General features: G+C 40.2%; 1 protein-coding gene and 1 pseudogene across 3 annotated transcripts in view; both read right to left on the reverse strand.

Moving 5' to 3' along the window:
* CDK6 (cyclin dependent kinase 6) overlaps window positions 1-18,504 on the reverse strand; it is a 246,300-nt gene that overhangs the window by 178,378 nt on the left and 49,418 nt on the right. For all 3 annotated transcript variants that reach the window (XM_044246025.1, XM_044246027.1, XM_044246026.1), the window contains exon 3: window positions 851-986. In XM_044246025.1, the coding sequence (XP_044101960.1) occupies window positions 851-986 (136 nt within the window). The remainder of the gene's footprint in view (window positions 1-850; window positions 987-18,504) is intronic.
* On the reverse strand, window positions 5,426-6,731 carry LOC122904814 (annotated as a pseudogene).

Genomic DNA, 18,504 nt, shown 5'->3' on the forward strand with positions numbered 1-18,504 from the left:
GACTGGTTAGGTAAGGAGCCTGTTTCATTAAGTCACCTAATAGACATAAATGAAAAGGTCATCTTGAAGACCTGCCCACCCACGACACTCACTGATCGAAGAGATATACTGAGAAGTTCCATTAAGCAGGACGGAAGTATGACCAATAAAACTTCCTAAGTAGGTTTTCCCGCTAGGGTTGAAGGAAGAAAGGACTTCTGGATGTTCCCTAAGGAGTCTTAAGTCATTCCTGCATCCCAAGGGTTTAGGACCGTACCTGGCACTGAGGCTTCCTCTAAAGTGTTTCATGAGTGAGAAAAAAAAAAAAAAGGAGAACGAAGGGTCTAAAAACCAGTATTTCAGATTTACACAGTATACTTTATGTCCTGGAGTCATTATACGATTACAATATGCAACATGCTCAAGGCAAAGTTTCAAATTATGTCCCTCAGAGTCTGTGAATGATCAGAAAAAGACTGAGCTGTATTTACGACACTATACCTTCTAAGATTAGGGCCAGATAATGTACATAGAGATACTTTTCAAAAATTTTAATATGTATGATCACTACAAAGCTTTTTTCACTCAGCTCTATAATTAATGAGCTAGAATATACCTCATTCTTTGAACATCTCACTTAGCTGGTACATTTAATTATCTACAGAGTTCCAAAAGCTCTAATTCTTGCAATATTTTTTTTTTTTTTTAAAAGTAAGCTCTACACCCTGAGACCCTGAGATCAAGAGTCACATGCTCCACTGACCAAACCAGCTAGGCACCCCCTGGCAATTTTCATAGGAAAGAAATGCGACTGAGTAATAGACTATAATAATGTGACTATTTAATCAAGCAGAGAGACGATTCTTGGTACCTTTATGGTTTCAGTGGGCACGCCAGGCTCCGGGACTTTATCCAAGTAAGTGGTCAAGTCTTGATCGACATGTTCAAACACTAATGTCAGTTTGGTTTCTCTGTCTGTTCGTGACACTGTGCATACATCAAACAACCTAAAAGAAGAAAAGAAAGAGATATTAAGTCAGTAACAATAGGCAAAGAAGTAATTTGTACATCTTACATATATCCTGCAATTCGGTCATACAATATGAAAAAAAAACAAAACCCGGCAGTGTTGATCACTATGATATGTAAGGGTACCTAATGGGATCTGATACTCTAAAAGTAATCTGAGATTCAGGAGAGAAGCACTTGGTTAAGGGATGACAAAATCCATAGCAGCAAAGCGAAAGCAACATGACTGGAGCATAGGAATGTTTGCCTGGAGAGTTTCCTTAGTTAAGACCTTACTTATGTACAACTTGCCAATGGAGATAGCTTAAAAAACTGCAGCCTAGGAAAAATAGGGTTATTTTTTGCACACAGTTCAAGAATTATTAAAGGGGCAGATTAAGCATTCTTCGGAGATGCTGGGCTCTGAGATGAAGATTTTTGTGGAATTTAAGGTGTCACCATCAGGCCTATGAAAATGAGGATGATGAAATACAGAGAAATTTGGATTATTTCTAAGAGAGACTTCTCATTCTGGTGAATCAAATCATTTCCCTGGAAAGGACATAAATACTTGGTTTAAAAAATTCCAAATAGCATGTTAATGAAAACTGAAATTTTAACATTTTCTGTGGGTGAGAGGCGGTATTTGAAAATGCATTAACAAACTAAATTATCCTTAAATAATAAAGACTGATTAACAGACTTTATAATTAAGTTTGGATGGGCGAATCTAATGTCTTCCATACAATTCCACGACTAAGTCAAAACTCAAGTTTTTAAAAGCAAAGCCGTCAGTAGTCGAGAGCATTTTCAAGCCCAAGGACAAATTCTTCTTTACTTTGAACCACAGACAGTACACTATCCAGCACATGGGACGCTCACCATGTTTGAATAATTAAACAAACCACCCGTAAACAAGCTGTAAGTAAATTTGACAAGAATGTAATATAAATACTAAGGCTAGTAAAATGCTATTCTTAGTCTTTTCTTTCATTTTTAAAAACCGAATAAACACTCTTTCTCTTCAAAGAAACTAACCATAAATGTGCACATAGAAGGCAGGGTTGACTCTCAATTATGTACTTTGTATATTACCTCTGTTGAATTCTTCATGCCAAGCTGGTTCACCATGTCACCCCAATTCATTTCTGGGCTAAATGGGGCCCCACAACATTTGGTACTTCTCTGTGAATTTAAATTAAACTTTAAAATAAACTAAAGAACGCTATCATTCAGTCTGGTGGGATGAACCCCACGACCGACCACACACACTTCACAGCCAGGTCCACGCTACTCTTTAATGACGGGCAGTTGGGAAGAGTTCTACGACTCCACTAAAATCAATCAAGATCAACTGAATTTCTTCTCACTTTTATTTACTTCTTAATATTCTGATTTTGGCTGCCTTCAGCTCAGGTCATGATCCCAGGGCTCTGGGATCGAATCCTACATTGGGTTCCTTGCTCAGTGGGGAGGCTGCTTCTTCCTCTCCCTCTGCCTGCCGCTCCCTTGTTTGTGCTCTCTCTTTCTCTCTGACAAATAAATACATAAAATCTTAAAAAAAAAATACTCTGATTTCTAAGTTTTTGTTTTTGTCTTAGATATTTATTTGAGAGAGCACAAGCAAGAGAGAGAGCACAAGCTGCGTGGAGGGGCGGGAAAAGAGAGAGGCAGATTCCCTGTTGAGCTAGGAGCCCGACGCAGGGCTGGGTCCCAGTACCCCCAGGACTATGACATGAACCAAAGGCAGTTGCTTAGCCAACTGAGCCACCCAGGTGCCCTGATTTCTAAGTTTTAAAGATTTCATTTTAATATTTATTTGAGAGGGAGAGAGCAAGCGTGCACACAGGCCTGGGAGCAGGGGGAGAGGCGCAGGGGGAAATAGAGGGAGAGACTCTTAAGCAGAGTCAAGCCTGACTGGGGTGGATCCCAGGACTGGAAGATGATGACCTGAACTAAAACCAAGAGTTGGATGCCCAACTGACTGACTCATCCAGGTGCCTGATTTCTAAGTTTTATTATAAAAAAAAAAAATTTTTTTTTTTTTTTTTTAAAGACTTTATGTGGGCAGAGGGAGAAGCAGACTGCCTGGTGATCAGAGAGCCCGATGTGGGGATTTATCCCAGGACCCTGCGTTCATGACCTGAGCAAAAGGCAGATGCTTAACAGACTGAGCCACCCAAGCACCCTTATTTCTAAGTTTTAATCATCTACTTCTAAACTTGATTTTTTTGAAATCCCAGAGTCTTCTGATGTCACTTAAGTGACTTATTCTCGAAAACTATTCTGATAAAGCAAAAACTCTTACAAATTTATTGACGATAATGCCATTAATCATGTGAGTGCCATACTGTGATAGTGATGACTGCCGTCATGGATGAATTTGCCATTTGGGAAGTTTATCAAAATAACTCCATCAGTTTGGTAAAGTGAGGCAACTACCATTTATTCATGGCTCCTATGAACCATCTTCTTTCCATTGTAAAGCCCACATACTTTGCGAGCTTTGCCTTTTTCCTTCCTTTTGCAGAAGAAAAAGCAGTTCCACAATCACCAAGCTTCTTTCTATACGTTACTTCTATTTTTGTAAATGAGATAAAACCACAATGAATCAAAAATGACATGTACTAAATTCAAACACAAACGCGGAACTGCAGCACTACAGTAGTGCTTCTTAAATGTTACTTTTAAAATGTTTCCACTATAATTAATATATTTCCTTCATGAAAAAAATATATATTTTTTTACCACTGCCTCAGGGCAACACTGATTTTAGCAACTCCAGTTTTTCCTGCACTTACAGTTTTGAATATATGACATTTCAGTAATTTCCAGAAGAAAAGAAAAAGTTGAACAGGGACATAACTGGAATATAAAATAATCATAAAACGCTGCTGAACCAAAAGGTCGCCTGCTTCCAAACCGTTGTTGTTACCTAACTGCCGTGGCAGCAGGCTCTGTTGCTTCATTTTACTGTTCGTGTGACACAATTCAAGAATAACATCTAACCCACCCAAGTTACTTTCCTCAAAGTTGTATTATTCTCTTCAAAATATGAAGACTCACTGATGGTACCTAAGGCAACTGGACTCCACACATGAGACGGGCAGAGGTGAGCTCATGGAAGCCACTGCCCATTGCTCTCCATTATAAGCCATGGAGAAAAGGCACCAATTTTAATGGGCAATTTTTAAAAAAGGTTTTATTATTTGAGAGAGTGAACAAGAGAGAGCGCATACAGGAGCACAGGGAGGGGTGACAGAAAGGGAAAACTCCCTGCTAGCAGGGAGCCCGATGCGGGGCTCCATCCCAGAACCCTGGAATCATGACCTGAGCCGAAGGCAGATGCTTAACTGAATGAGCCACCCAGGTGCCCCTAACCGGCAATTTTTAAAATGTGGAATGTTGGGGCATGTCACCACTGCATATGTAATTTAGGTCTCTTCTACGTCTCCACTAAAGTACTATCGAATTATCTAGGAATCAAACTTAAATGAAATATCCTATCACATACCTGCACATGTGACCTTTGCGAACAGAAATTTGCATGTATAATCTGTGTTTACTTGTAACTTTCTGGTAATATACTGCTTATATCTGTGGATTCAAGTTACTGAAGTGAATACCGATAAAAAAAAAACTTAGGCCATGTTAAAAAAAAAAAAAAAAAAGAAAGAAAGAAATATCCTAAAGGTAGCTCACATGATGGGTATAAACTAAATGATCTTACTAAATTTATTCCTTGCTCTTCAATAAAGTACAGTGACTCCAGATACATATTCCACAGGAGCAATGATTTCTTTTCTTCTGCCAGTGCAGAAATGTAATTTGTACCTCCCAAAAGTACCTTTCTCCATTTTTCTGTGAAGAAAGCTTCCTTTTGTTTGCCTTTGTCTTATTTTGATATAATTCACAGGTTTATAAACTTTTCCAGTGACTTTACTTCAGCATTTACTTCATCAGGTAACATTTGAGAGGGTATTTTTATTTTACAGGTTAACTATTTTAAATTCACTGCTAACTAAGTTAATAGTAGTAGACAGTTTTCTTGTAAAGAGTGATTCTACATACACTGAATAGATGCCTGGTAGCTCTCATCAACAGACTGTAGCTCCTGTCCTTTCCCTATATTTGAGAACCACATACTACTTTATTGCCCATGCCTCAGGTACAAGGCCACAAAGGATTATTGGAAGGAAAAGGAAGATGGGATCAAATTGGTTATTTCTTCCCACCCCTTCCAAAAGGCACAGACATTTCAATGGCGAAGTTTTCAAGTGTTCTTAACTAGAATGAAACATGAGTTTTAGGGGAATTACTGATTTAGTTGAAGGGAGAAAGCAACAAGTAACACAGTATTTTGGGAAAGTGTAACAATTTTGTGAAGACTATGTATCAGTTCATGTTGCGCTAAGCTTTGCCAGTTTTTAAATGAAATTTTTAAATGGCAAGGGAATGGGCTTAAACTTGGGAAGTAAAATACAGGTCAGTCCATTATCTACATATTCTTCATCTTGGCCACGATGTCTTTTAAGCTTTCACCAGAATCTTCCACAGTTACCTCAGGCATAGAACCTTCTTACTTTTTGGGAATTGTACATGGCAAGGTCAATCCTTCAGGTAAGTCAGGAACTGGGCCTGAAGAATTGTGCAATTCCTCTTCTGAAACCTCAGATACCAACTCAATACCTCAACCCTTGTCTTCACCTATTATCTCTTCCTTTTCTTGAACAACCTTCTGTTCTTGTAGTCTTCCTGTTGCTTCCTGCAATTTCTGTCACTACACTAAGGATTTGGCTTCACGGACCCAGAAGGGAAAAGAATCGTGCACTGCATTATATCCAAGGTAAAAACTCACAGTACCAAACTTTTTTTTTTTTTAAAGATTTTATTTATTTATTTGACAGAGAGAGATCACAAGTAGGCAGAGAGGCAGGCAGACAGAGAGAGAGGAGGAAGCAGGCTCCCTGCTGAGCAGAGAGCCCGATGGGGGACTCGATCCCAGGACCCTGAGATCATGACCTGAGCCGAAGGCAGCGGCTTAACCCACTGAGCCACCCAGGCGCCCCCACAGTACCAAACTTTTAACAGAAACTTTTAACACATTTTGCACCAAGATCCCAGCAACCGTGCCGACAGTGGCGGGAAGACCGGCTGCACAGCACCATCTCATTTGAACGTCTTTTCATTGGTATTTACAGCAATTTGGTGGAGCCCATGCCAAACAAGCAGATTCTCCAAGAATTATAAGCTGTATATGCCCTGAAGCTGCATTTTCACTGACCCCAGACTCCAGTCACGTTTGCCCAAGTTCACCACAAGCCATGTTTATTGTCATCGAAGCTTCCAAACTGTCCACACAGCTAAAAACTGGGTCAAGGGGTTTTCCCTCTTCTCATCCACCATGACTTATTCTTACCCAAGCAATGCTGAAAGTCTTCTACTAGGGTTATACTGTAGTTGTGTACTTCCTAAAGAACACCAGGGTTAATGTTCCTCAAAGCATATACTGCTGCTTGAACTTCACTTAATCCTGCTTGATTGGAAGGACAGGTTGGAAGAAAGGTCTATTCATACTGGCCAGCTCCTCCTTGTCATGGCCAAAGAGTAGTGACGTAATGAGGCCACCTCAGCAGTCACACAACTCCGCCAACACCTACTATTGCTACAGCAAGGGTACAGATTTCCTCCCTGCAGTCCATTTCAATCCCCATTTGGCTCAGCGCCATCAGGAACCCTATAGGGGTTGGAGTCCACCACCTCTGGGCCCAGCTTATTGAGGAGAAGGCCGCCCACAGCCCACCGACTTCTCTCCCGGGTGGGTTCCCACTCCAGCTCCTGGGTCCACTGCTGCAACCACTTGCTCCCCAGACTCAGCCGTGGCTGGGATCCTGGCCACCACTCTCCCAGCGCTGAACCCTGGGAAAGAGCTCCTAGGCCTCTGCCACTCCTGCGGGCCTCCCACCCTACTGCCTCCGGTGCCCCACAGCCATCGCTCCCCCCAGAACAAATCCTGAGCCTCCTTCCTCTATCAGGTATTGAGAGACGGGCCACAGCAGGGCCAGAGTCATCAGTGTCCGGAGCCGGTGGCCCTGCAGGGTTGCCCTTCCAGCTGGTTAGGATGCTGGTATGAGTTTCATTAGGAAAATGCAGCGTATTGCTTTCTCCTTAGAAATTTCTCCTTAGAAAGTGACATCAAAGGAAGGAGAGGTCCTGGAAGGACCCGTAGGACACCCGTCTTTTTTGGCTCCAGTCCTTACAGAGCCACGACTCCACCGAAAACATTTTGGGAAATGCCGCTCTACACTAATATACAAAATCCAGTCTGACATGTTTAGTGAATAACTATCACTATTAAAAAAAAAAAAGTTATATTAGTCTATATAGTTTACACTGTATTATGTGTATGAAATGCATTCTGAGTCCACGATTATAAATACAGGTATCCCCCAGTCTTTGAAAGTGCACGCCACTACCCTTTTACTTTTTTACCAAAGTCCTACATTAGTATACCTGTGCTCGCTAACTGAAGAAATCTCAGAGGGTTTTTGCTTTTAGGAAAAAAGGAGAAAATTGAAAATAGCACTCAATACGTGAGCCTTTACAGAGGCAGCACACACCGCAAACAGTGAACAGGGGATACCCTCAGATTCCTTCTACACAAGGATACTCAGCCTCAGGGCATCAAGTCGCCTTAGCTTTTGGGGGCTCTCTCTGAGCATCTGTGCTTTATCTTGATTTATTTTGTGCACCCGTTAGCAAGATGTGTCCTAAGGTATCAGAAAACCCAAGAGAGGTTCTGGGAACACTCAAAAGACTTTCCATACAAATTAATGGTAATTGATTCTTCACTTTACACCATTTCAGCCTACAAAAGCTTTCGCAGGAACATTCTACTTTCAAATAGCAGGAAAGGCCTGTATTCATCTGAGGAATTTTAGAACATAATATTTATGATGCTTTATTGTCTACAATGGCTCCCTCTGGAATTACCCCAAATCAAATAAATAACAGTCAATGTGGTGGGCAATAAAGAGGACATAGATATTTTAATATAACAAATAAGTCTCACTTAAAGCAACTGAGCTAAAGCAAGAACTGAAATTCCTGGTATTTGGCAGGAGGTTAACAATCTGTAATATATTTATATAAAATCAATGAGGAATGTGGCCAGGCTGCCTAGAACCCCTACACTTGGAAAACAAAGAGCCAGACAGGTCTGAACATCTGAACAGAAAGACTGGAAAGTAACTTTAACTATGATTCCTTGTGTTGACCAACATCTTGAGACTTTTTGAAAACTTTTTTTTTTTTTTTTTTTTTTTTGCTATTCAGTAAGTTGACAAAAATACCATTTCAGTGATTACATGACTGCAGTTCCATAAGCAAAATACATTCGCACGGTGTTGAATGTGAACAAAATATCTCAGATGACTTTCAGAGGAAATCAAAACCACCGTTCGATATGCAACCATGAGAGCTTAGCTTTCTGTAATCCAAGGAAATGTTCAGAAGTGAAAAGTCGTTCTCAGCATTCACTAAGTCTCCGAACCCAGCTGAGCTATGAAAAACGCAATCCAAAAAAGCCAGCTAGGTCATTACCGTCTCACAATTAAGCCAGCCAAGCCCCTAACTCTCCCATAAAGTTGAGTTCTCTCCCTGTCTCTATAGTCCTGACCCCTTATAGCCCTCAGCTTTCCAGCTGTCCTAGTGATGTCATTATCTCATAACAAAATATCTCCGTGAATTAACTCTGCATCCTACCCATTGTAATTCTTAATGACTGCTTCCTGTTCATATTTTCCATTTAACTTGCTGTTCTGGATCTTTGTGGCATAGGCAAGCTGCCTTCATCTAATGGACGGGATTACATCCAATAGGTTTGGGATTTCCAAAGATTACAATTTACAGAGGTCTCCCAAACAACATGCTTTGTAAACACAAGACCTGCCTTTCTGCTGTGGTTATAATAAAAGGGAAATCTGCATTATTTGCTGTGATTAAACTTTGACCTGTCACAGGAAGTTCTATGAGGATTTTTTTCCTGTCACTTTTTTTTCATAGTCTTGAATGTTTGGACATCAAATAGTTTAAGAGCTGAGAGATGTCTGGCACAGCTGCCTAAGGGCGCTAAACAAAATTTTATTTGAACTACAGCCAGTCTTTGGAATTGAGAAGAATTCTTTTTTATCTTTCTCTATAGTCCACGGAGCACATTCTGTGCCTATAGCTTGCACGCACCCAAGGTTACATTCACGCATCCTGCTTGCCCTATGTGACTGGATACTGGCCAGGGTGTTCTCCACTTGCTCATTAAAGGGGCTGTGTGTGCACTTGTTCTAAACCAACACTGAATGGTGTTAACTCCAGAGGTATTTGCCACCAACAATAATGAAAATGCTCCTAGAAGGAACCTGCCGTTTCCACAGCGTCCATAAACCTTTATGAGTACCTACCACGTGCAAGTGTAGTACTGTACGTTTTAGAGATTCCAAAAGATCTATGATGGGTATGGTCTTTAAGATCTTTACCATCTAGCTGGGGGGGGGAGGGAGAGAAGACTGATACATAAAACCATAAGTAATGGTGTATGGCTGTTATCAGTTCCAAACAAAATCTATAAACGTAACATGAAACATCAAAGTAAATTCATTCTGCATTCGAATATTCAGTAGACATCTGTGATATCTGCCTTTCCGACACCTATTCCCTCTTCTGTAAACCATATCCTCATTTGTTTTTGATGAACCCTTCCTACCTAGTTAATATGGTTGTGGGGACAAGAGTGTATCATGGCATGTAACCTCCCCTGAAGAGAGTGAGTGATACGGGCTGATTCAGGGATGGACAGGATCATGTGAATCAGTCTCAGGATTTTTACTAAAATTTCTGGGAGAGTAGAGCTCTCTTTATTCTGGGATTACCAAACTGGCAACATCTAAGCCTGCAGCTGCCGATGGCTGTCTTTGCCACCACTTTAGTGAGCATACCATGGACTGCAGCCAACAGGGCAGACAGCCAGTGAGGAGAAATGATAGGCAAGAGATTCTGGAGAACAGTGGTTAAGCACTGGCCCCACTTGTGCCCATACAACCCGAGATTTATTCGTTAAGTTAGCTAGTAACATCACTTTCACACTTACCCACTTTGAGCACTTTGAGTTGCGCTTCTCTTACTTACAAAAAAAAAAAATAGTCCTAAAACATTTATATGTATCTTGAAATGATTAAAATTATTTTGAAACATCAATATCTGACCTCAAATATGTCTTACATATTAGACAAAATGAATTAAGGACAAGCGTATAAACATCAGTGGTTTCCTCTAGGTGACTGAACCAGTCCTGACTGGCTGGGACAATTCCCCTTATATTGTCCCTCTAGGCACGTGTCCACTGGACAAGGGTTAACTGACAGCTCCAGAGAAGACGAATTCATCTCTCCTAAGGATTCCTATTTGAGGTTCCTGGTCTGACTGCAGAAGCTTTTTGTGGAGAAAGAGAAAGGCAGAAGACAACATATGGATGAGTTCACAGCATATTAGGAATATACAACCTAGAGCAGGAAAGGACTCGGTGGGGTAAGAGGAAGTGAGGAGGCAAGAAGTATTTAAAAACAACAAAGTTTTAATTTAAAGTTTAATTTAAAGGCTGCATCCCAATGAGATATGGTCTCCTAGAACCCTGATTTACGCAACCTCACTACCTACTGCTGAAAAGGGGACACGTCCAGGGAAGGTGACCCTTGGGCAATGCAGAGCTTAGGGGGCTGACCTCCCTGTAGTCAAAAATCCACGTGTGGGGCGCCTGGGTGGCTCAGTGGGTTAGGCCGCTGCCTTCAGCTCAGGTCATGATCTCGGGGTCCTGGGATCGAGTCCCGCATCGGGCTCCCTGCTTGGCGGGGAGCCTGCTTCCTCCTCTCTCTCTCTTTCTGCCTGCCTCTCTGCCTACTTGTGATCTCTGTCTGTCAAATAAATGAATAAAATCTCAAAAAAAAATTTTTTTTTAAATCCACGTGTAACTTTTTATTTTATTTTATTTTATTTTTAGATTTCATTTATTTATTTGACAGACAGATCACAAGTAGGCAGAGAGGCAGGCAGAGAGAGAGGGGGAAGCAGACTCCCTGCTGAGCAGAGAGCCCAATGCGGGGCTTCCCAGGACCCTGGGATCTTGACCTGGGCTGAAGGCAAGAGGCTTAACTCACTGAGCCACCCAGGCACCCCATTTCACGTGTAACTTTTGATTCCCCCAAAACTCAACTTCTAATAGTCTACTGCTGACTGGATGCCTTACTGAGAACACAGTGGAGTAACACATATTGTGTGTGTTATATGTATTACATACTGAATTTTTTTAAGTAAAGTAAGCTGGCGTTCGCTTCCGCAGCACATATACTAAAATCGGCCCCCATGCAAGGATGACAGGCAAATCTATGAAATGGTCCATATTTAAAAAAAAAAAAAAAAAAGGGGCAAAGAAAATGTTATTAGGAAAATGATAAGGAAGAGAAAATACATTTACAGTACTGTATTTATAGGGAAAAATTACTGTATTTACAGGGAAAAATCTGCATATATGTGGGTGAATGCATTCAAACCTATGTTAATCCAAGGGTCAAGTGAAATGTCAGATCGTAACTCCAAAGCAGGGAAATCTCAGGTCATGCTGCTAAGATCAAGGCTACCATCATCTTATGAGGGAATGCAAAGTCAGCATCTCTGATTTACTAAATCACTTGGTTCTTTATAGCCTTAAAGAGAGTGTTCATAAGAAAGTTTCGTGGTTCATCTTCTTCTAGTTCATCTTCAGAGTTTCTACTAACCTGAGTTTCTACTAATTCAGAGTTTCTACTAATTTGGTTCTGGTGAAGCAAAAAATGTTTTACAAGTTCAATGGGAATCCCCCAAATTGGGCAAGCTTACAAGATACAGGCTTGCATGACAGTAAATATTTAAAACAGAGCAAACAGTAAAACTCCTATATATGGAAACACACTGCTACCATATGACGGCAGATGATAGGACAAAACTAGTACACTATTAGTGAGGCCCCAAATAAGCTCTGTGGAAGTCCTAATGGGCATATAGGGGGGCCTGCAGACGACTCCACTCATTTTCAAGATGAATTCCTGAAATGGACATTAAGCAACAGAATCCAAACTTCTTCCCTAATCCTACAGCAAGCACCAGAGGCACTCTTCAGTTATCAAACAGTTCTTTGAACTGCTAAGGCATTTTGTCTGAATGAAAGAGAGAAGAATGAGGTAGTAGCATCACTCTGTTAGGCTAACTATGCTATCATAGGAAAAAGGAAACACTACTTCAGAGCTCAAACAAATGAGGAAATCATAAAAACATATTTGTTCTCTTATAGGGCAGAGAATGGTGGCAGAAGCAAAATAGTCAACACGTGTATTCTAAGTCACCATGCAAATCACTATCCACACAAAGTCAAGAGGCAGCCAGACGATGCTGAAAACACAGGCAGCCAGACGATGCTGAGCTGATTTTTTTTGCGGAGTCCAGTACCAACACAAAATAGTTCCATAAGTTCAAAAAGAACGTAAAGTCGACTCTACAAAAAAGAAGAAACCTACAAATTGAAAAAATCAGGAACTTCTCCATAGAAATTAGAATAGACATCATCGGTCACCCCCACAACAGCGCAGGAATGAGCTACTAACTACTATTACCTGTTGGGTTCTGCACTGAGACTCAGTCGCCTTACTTCCACAACAGTCAGCTTCCATTTGCCTCTTGACAAACATAGATATGTTTGTTAAAACAAAGGCATGACAAGAGTGAAAGGATTAAGAGACGCCCAAACATGTAGCGTTTGGTGAGAAATGGGGTTCAGGGGCCCTAAGTCTTAAACCTTCCTGGCAGGTCAGAGGTTGCAGATTAGCAAACTAAAGTCAGCCTTTAACTGGAAAAGCTTCTCCACACTTTTGTTTACCCTGTTCTTTTAATTCTCCACAGCACCTGGGACAGCAGGTGTTCAAGAAATGTTTACTAAATGAATTAAACTTCTCAGAACTGTAACTCAAGGAGAAGTCAGCAGTGAAGTAAAAGAGGGAATCTTCGGAGATGTCCACAGGAAAGAAAGCATGGCACCCTGAGTAAGCCAAATCCTGTCACTGAGGTGAAGCGAGGACATACACTCATAAATTGCATTTATTAACTAACACTGTTAGTATGCTCCCTATCTACTCACTACTACTACATTATTTGGACTTTTTCAGTCCTCACAACAATTCTATGAAATGGTGCCCACTTTACAAATAAAGAAACAGACGTACATAAACAAATGTTCACCACAGCCTCATTCATAATAGCGAAAAACGTAGAAACCACCCACGTGTCCATCAATGGGTGCATGGATAACGAGAAAGCGGTGTATCCATGTAACAGAGTATCATTTGACAATAAAAAGGAATGAAGTACAGATACATGGTAGGGCATGGATAAATCTTGAAAAGATTACACTAAGTGAAAAGAGCTGGTCACAGAAGGCCATATATTGCATGATTTCTTTTATATGAAAGGTCAGGAGTAGGCAGGTCCATGGAGACTGAAAGTGGGTTGGTGGTTGCCTAGGCCTGAAGGTGCTGGGGCAAGGAGAGGAACAGAAAATAACCACGGATGGGTACTGGGGTATTTTCAGGGTGATAAAATGGTCTAAAATTAGATCATGGTGATGGCTGGACAACTCAGTAAACAGACCAAAAACCACTAAATTGTTTATACAGATAAATTTGATGTAGGTAGTCAAGTGTATCTTAATAAAGCTGTTGAGAAACAAAAGGAGGAAAGAAATAGCCAGAATGAGGTTCAGTACGTTGCCTAAAGCATATGACTGTAAGTGGTGGAGACAGGATCTGAAGTCAGGCTGTCTGGTTCCAGAGTGGGATTTCCTAACCCCTGTGCAATCCTGCCTCCGCAGCGCTTGGGTCAGAGACCTCTCTATGGCACAGGAGGCACACTGGCTGACAGGAGCTGGCTTCATGCCAACCCCCCAGAGGCCTCTGGTAAACCTGGACATAGTAGTATATGCTTTTCATGCTGGACTGAAAACAATACATGTTCAGAAAATTCACAGGAAAAATAAAGTGGAAGACTATTGATCCCCCAGGCCCTCTTACATCCTTCCCTTAACTAGTTAGAAAAATGACCCACTTCAGTTCTCCCAACAGAGCCAGAAAAAGATATTCTGATCTCAAAAATACAAGAGTTAAATGATCTTTTTGAAAGTAAAGTCAACAGCTCTGGCTTGAGTCACAGAGAGTGCTGGATTCTGGAAAACTTTCAACATCCAGTTCTGTCTCCATTTCTGACCTGTAAAAGCCCCGTTCTCCAGCTTTGGGCCTCTCTTGAGGAAAAACGACAAATCAGCCCAAACTAGGCAGCTGTCTGTGCTGAAGGCTGTCTGCTGGGTCTTAGAAGAAAGCTAACCAAACTTTACCAACACCATAAGCCAAAAATCTTTCATAATCACATCCTTATGAGGTGAGTAAATTTATCCCAGCACTAAGTCACTCAGGTACTTGGGATTAGGTTCTTATCTAATAAAACCACCACCAAAGTGAGTTCCTTTTAAGGAAACATAAAGGACTGTAAACATATGAGAAAATGTTAAACTACAGTAATAACTTAATGAAACATAAATGAAAACATCAGCAATACACTATTTAAGTTCCTCAAACTGGGTAAGGAATTTTTAATGATAAAATGGCATAGCATCTGGAAGGGTTTGTGAAATGGATCCACATCACTGTTGGAGTACAAATTGGTAAAAACAACGCAAAAAACCACAACCAACCAAACAAACAAAAACCTTTCTGGAGAGTAATCTAGCAAGATAGATGGATACGTATATAGATACCTATAGATCATATGGCCTTTAAAAAATGATTCAGATTCATAACATGGAAAAGCGTTCATAATATATTAAAAGAAAATGAGGGTTTCAGAAGAATATGTACAGCTTGATTCTGCATGTATGTATACACAATGGTTGAAAGATGGATCAAGATGCTAACAGTGGTTATCTCTGGGTAATGAGCTTACTGAGCTGTGTTTTCTGTTATTTGTCCAGATTTTCTACAATGAGAGCGTATCAATTGTTAATAATAAAAAAGAATCATCATTTTAAAAACAAGAATTATAAAAGCTTCTTTTCTCATTTAACTTTTCTTTCTCCCATCACTCACATACTTTTCTTCAACCTGCTCCTCTGAGTTACTGACAAAATCCTGCTCCTCAATCCTGAAATGGCAAGTTTTTAAAATTAAATTATGTTAACAACGTTAAGTTCTTAAATTCGTTCTAGGAGAAAAAAATACTATGGATGTATTACTGCCTCAGTGAAGGGATGAGATTTTAATCTTTCTCCAATATGTAGCAACTCCATAAAAGAGCTTGTAGGAAAAATAAAACTATTTTCTGATCCCTGGCTAAATGTTAGGGCAAAAGTAACAGAATTATCATGATATAAAAGAGAAACAATGACAGCCCATAAATTCTTTAAATTACTCTAATGTTTATCATAGAAGCCAGAGAAAAGTCCTACATGAGAGAATTATGGAATTTTGAAAGTATGGGGAACTTCACAGATTATCCGGCTCCATACAATTGTTTTGCAGAGAAAGCAGCACAGGCTAAGAGAATGCAGATGGGCAAAGCAACAGAAGGAGTAAGAAACCCGGGTCTCATGACTAAGAATTCAGTGCCCTTTCTAATAGAACAAGGTATAAGCAACCAAAATAACAAAAGCATGTTTTTTCTTTAAAAAAAAAAAATCCATTATAAAAATTAACATCTAACATCTTACATTCTATTTTATTTTTCTTAAGATTTTTTTTATTTATTAGAGAGTGCGAGCATGCACATGTGCACAGGGGCAGAGGAAAAGGGGGAGAATCCTCAAACAGACGCCCCAGTGAGCACATATGGAGCTAATGCGGAGCTCGATCCCAGGACTCTGAGATCATGACCTGAGCTGAAATCAAGAGTTGGCCCCCCCAACCGACTAAACCAGGCCCCTCTAACATATTACATTCTAAAATTAGATCTGTTGGGGCGCCTGGGTGGCTCAGTGGGTTGGGCCTCTGCCTTCGGCTCGGGTCGTGATCTCAGGGTCCTGGGATTGAGCCCCGCATCGGGCTCTCTGCTCAGCGGGGAACCTGCTTCCCCCTCCCTCTCTGCCTCCCTCTCTGCCTACTTGTGATCTCTCTCTCTATCAAATAAATAAATAAAAATCTTAAAAAAAAAAATAGATCTGTTAAAGCCAAATTTCCAAAAACTACTGTGCTAAGAACTGAAAAAAAGAGGCACCTGTGGGCTCAGTCAGTGAAGTATATTCCCTTGGCTTAGGTCGTCATCCCAGAGTCCTGGGATTGAGCCTCTTATCGGACACCCTCCTCATTGGGCAGCCTAATTCTCCTTCTACCTCTGCCTGCCACTCTGTCTACTTGTACTCTCTCTCTGTCAAATAAATAAATAAAGTCTTAAAAAAAAAAAAAGAACGGGAAAAAATCTATAAAGGACACCATCAGGAAACTATATTAAAAGGTAAGAAAACAGAAGATAGTTGGAAAAGTTAAAAGAACTGACAACTCTATCAACTGCCAAACTTAGGCATCTGAAATTAGGTTGTTTTGTTCAGATGTAAAAATGTGTAATATTAAGTTATGATTTAGTATGCTTACATATAAATTTTATTTTAAAATTTTAATCTTAAAGTTTTAAAAGTTTAATCTTTGTTCTAGGAATATTTCATATAAGGTAAATATTTCATGTTGAGAGCAGTTAAAAACTAAAGAAGAATTTGTACATGTAGCTCCAACTACATGTCCTCTAAGGAACAATATTTCTTTTGCAAAGACATAGGAACAACTCATATTTAGACTCTGTAAGGGAATTACCCACATTAAGTGAGAATTTTTCATACCTGATTCTTACCCTCTGTAAGCCCTCAAACAATTTTTAAAAATCAAAGTTTTTAATGGGATTCTCTGTAGCATGCATTGAACATTTTCTTGGCTTTTTAAGCACAATATACTGATTGTGTTCTACTGATGGATCATTTGTAGTCATTACTGTTATTATGAAATACAATCATTTATTTAATTTGACTGCATTATTATGATCCTTTGAGTGCTTTCTAGGCACATTAATGTGAGGCCAGGAGAGCCACACTGAGAGACATTATACATCAAGCTGCCAAAAAGCAAAAAAAGAATTCGGAAACAGCAAGGATAAGCTACTCACCACCTACAAAGGAAATGCAGTACATTGTTTAAGAGCCAACACCTCATCAGAACCATGGAAGATAGGGGCCTGGGTGGCTCAGTTTGTTAAGGGTCTGCTTTTGGCTCAGGTCATGATCCCAGAGTTCTGGAATGGAGCTCTGCATCAGGATCCTTACTCTACCAGCTGCTCCCTCTGCCCGCCCTTTCCCTGCTTGTGCTCTCTGGCTTGCCCCAATGCACCACCCCTGCCCTGGTCAAATAAATTTAAAAAAAAAAGAACCATGGAAGACAGAGGGCAGTGGATGACACATTTAAAGGCTTTGAGAAAAAGCTGTTAACCAAGCTTTCTATATCCAGACAAACTATCCTTCAAAAATGAAGGTGAAATTAAGACATGCTCAGATGAACAAAAACTGAGGGAGTCTGTTGCCAGTAGATTTCCCCTCAAAGAAATGCTATAGGGAGTCCCTCAGATTGAAGTGAAAGGACAGGAGAGTAACTCAAAGCTGCATGAAGAAAGAAAGAACAATGGCAAAGGTAACTAGCTACATAGGTAAAAATTTAAAAAGCCAGTATTATTGCAGGGTTTTTTTGGAACTATTTTTTCCCTAATATGATTAAAAAGACAAATGCATATGACAATAATATCAATCTATGATCGTACAATGTATAAAGATGGAACGTGTGACAATAATAGCATAAAAGGGGGTGGATGGAGCTGTATAGGAAAAATGGTTTCCATACACTATACAAGCTAAGTTTGTGTTATTTAAAACTAAATTGTTTTAGGTTTAAGATACTAACTATAGTCTCCAATGTAATCACTAAGAAAAACTTGTTTTGAAACTATCTCCAGGTCCTGAGAAATATTTTCATGAATCTTTTCTCTATCATTTATGAGCCCCTAGAGTGAGCCTAGGACCGTACCTGAGACTTTGCACATGCAAACTCATTGAATTCCTTTAATATTCCAATTAAGTGGTTATTATACTTTCATCTGATAGATGGAAACTGTAAGACACTTAACCTGGATTTCAATTAAAACCTTCACATGCTTCTTTCTCCTTGATCTGGACCTCCAGTATCTAGAAGCTCATGGTCTCATTCTTTTCCCACCCAGTGCACCACCACCTCTGCGACACAGCCAACAACAAATGATAATTATCTCCCTTGTGGCCAAGACTTTATCTAGTACCTACAGGTTGCAGAATCCCCAGCCTCTCTCTCCAAAACAGTTCTTTCCACAAATGCCACAGTCAGTCACCTC

This window comes from Neovison vison, chromosome 4, assembly GCF_020171115.1.
Source record: "Neovison vison isolate M4711 chromosome 4, ASM_NN_V1, whole genome shotgun sequence".
NCBI lineage: Eukaryota > Metazoa > Chordata > Mammalia > Carnivora > Mustelidae > Neogale > Neogale vison.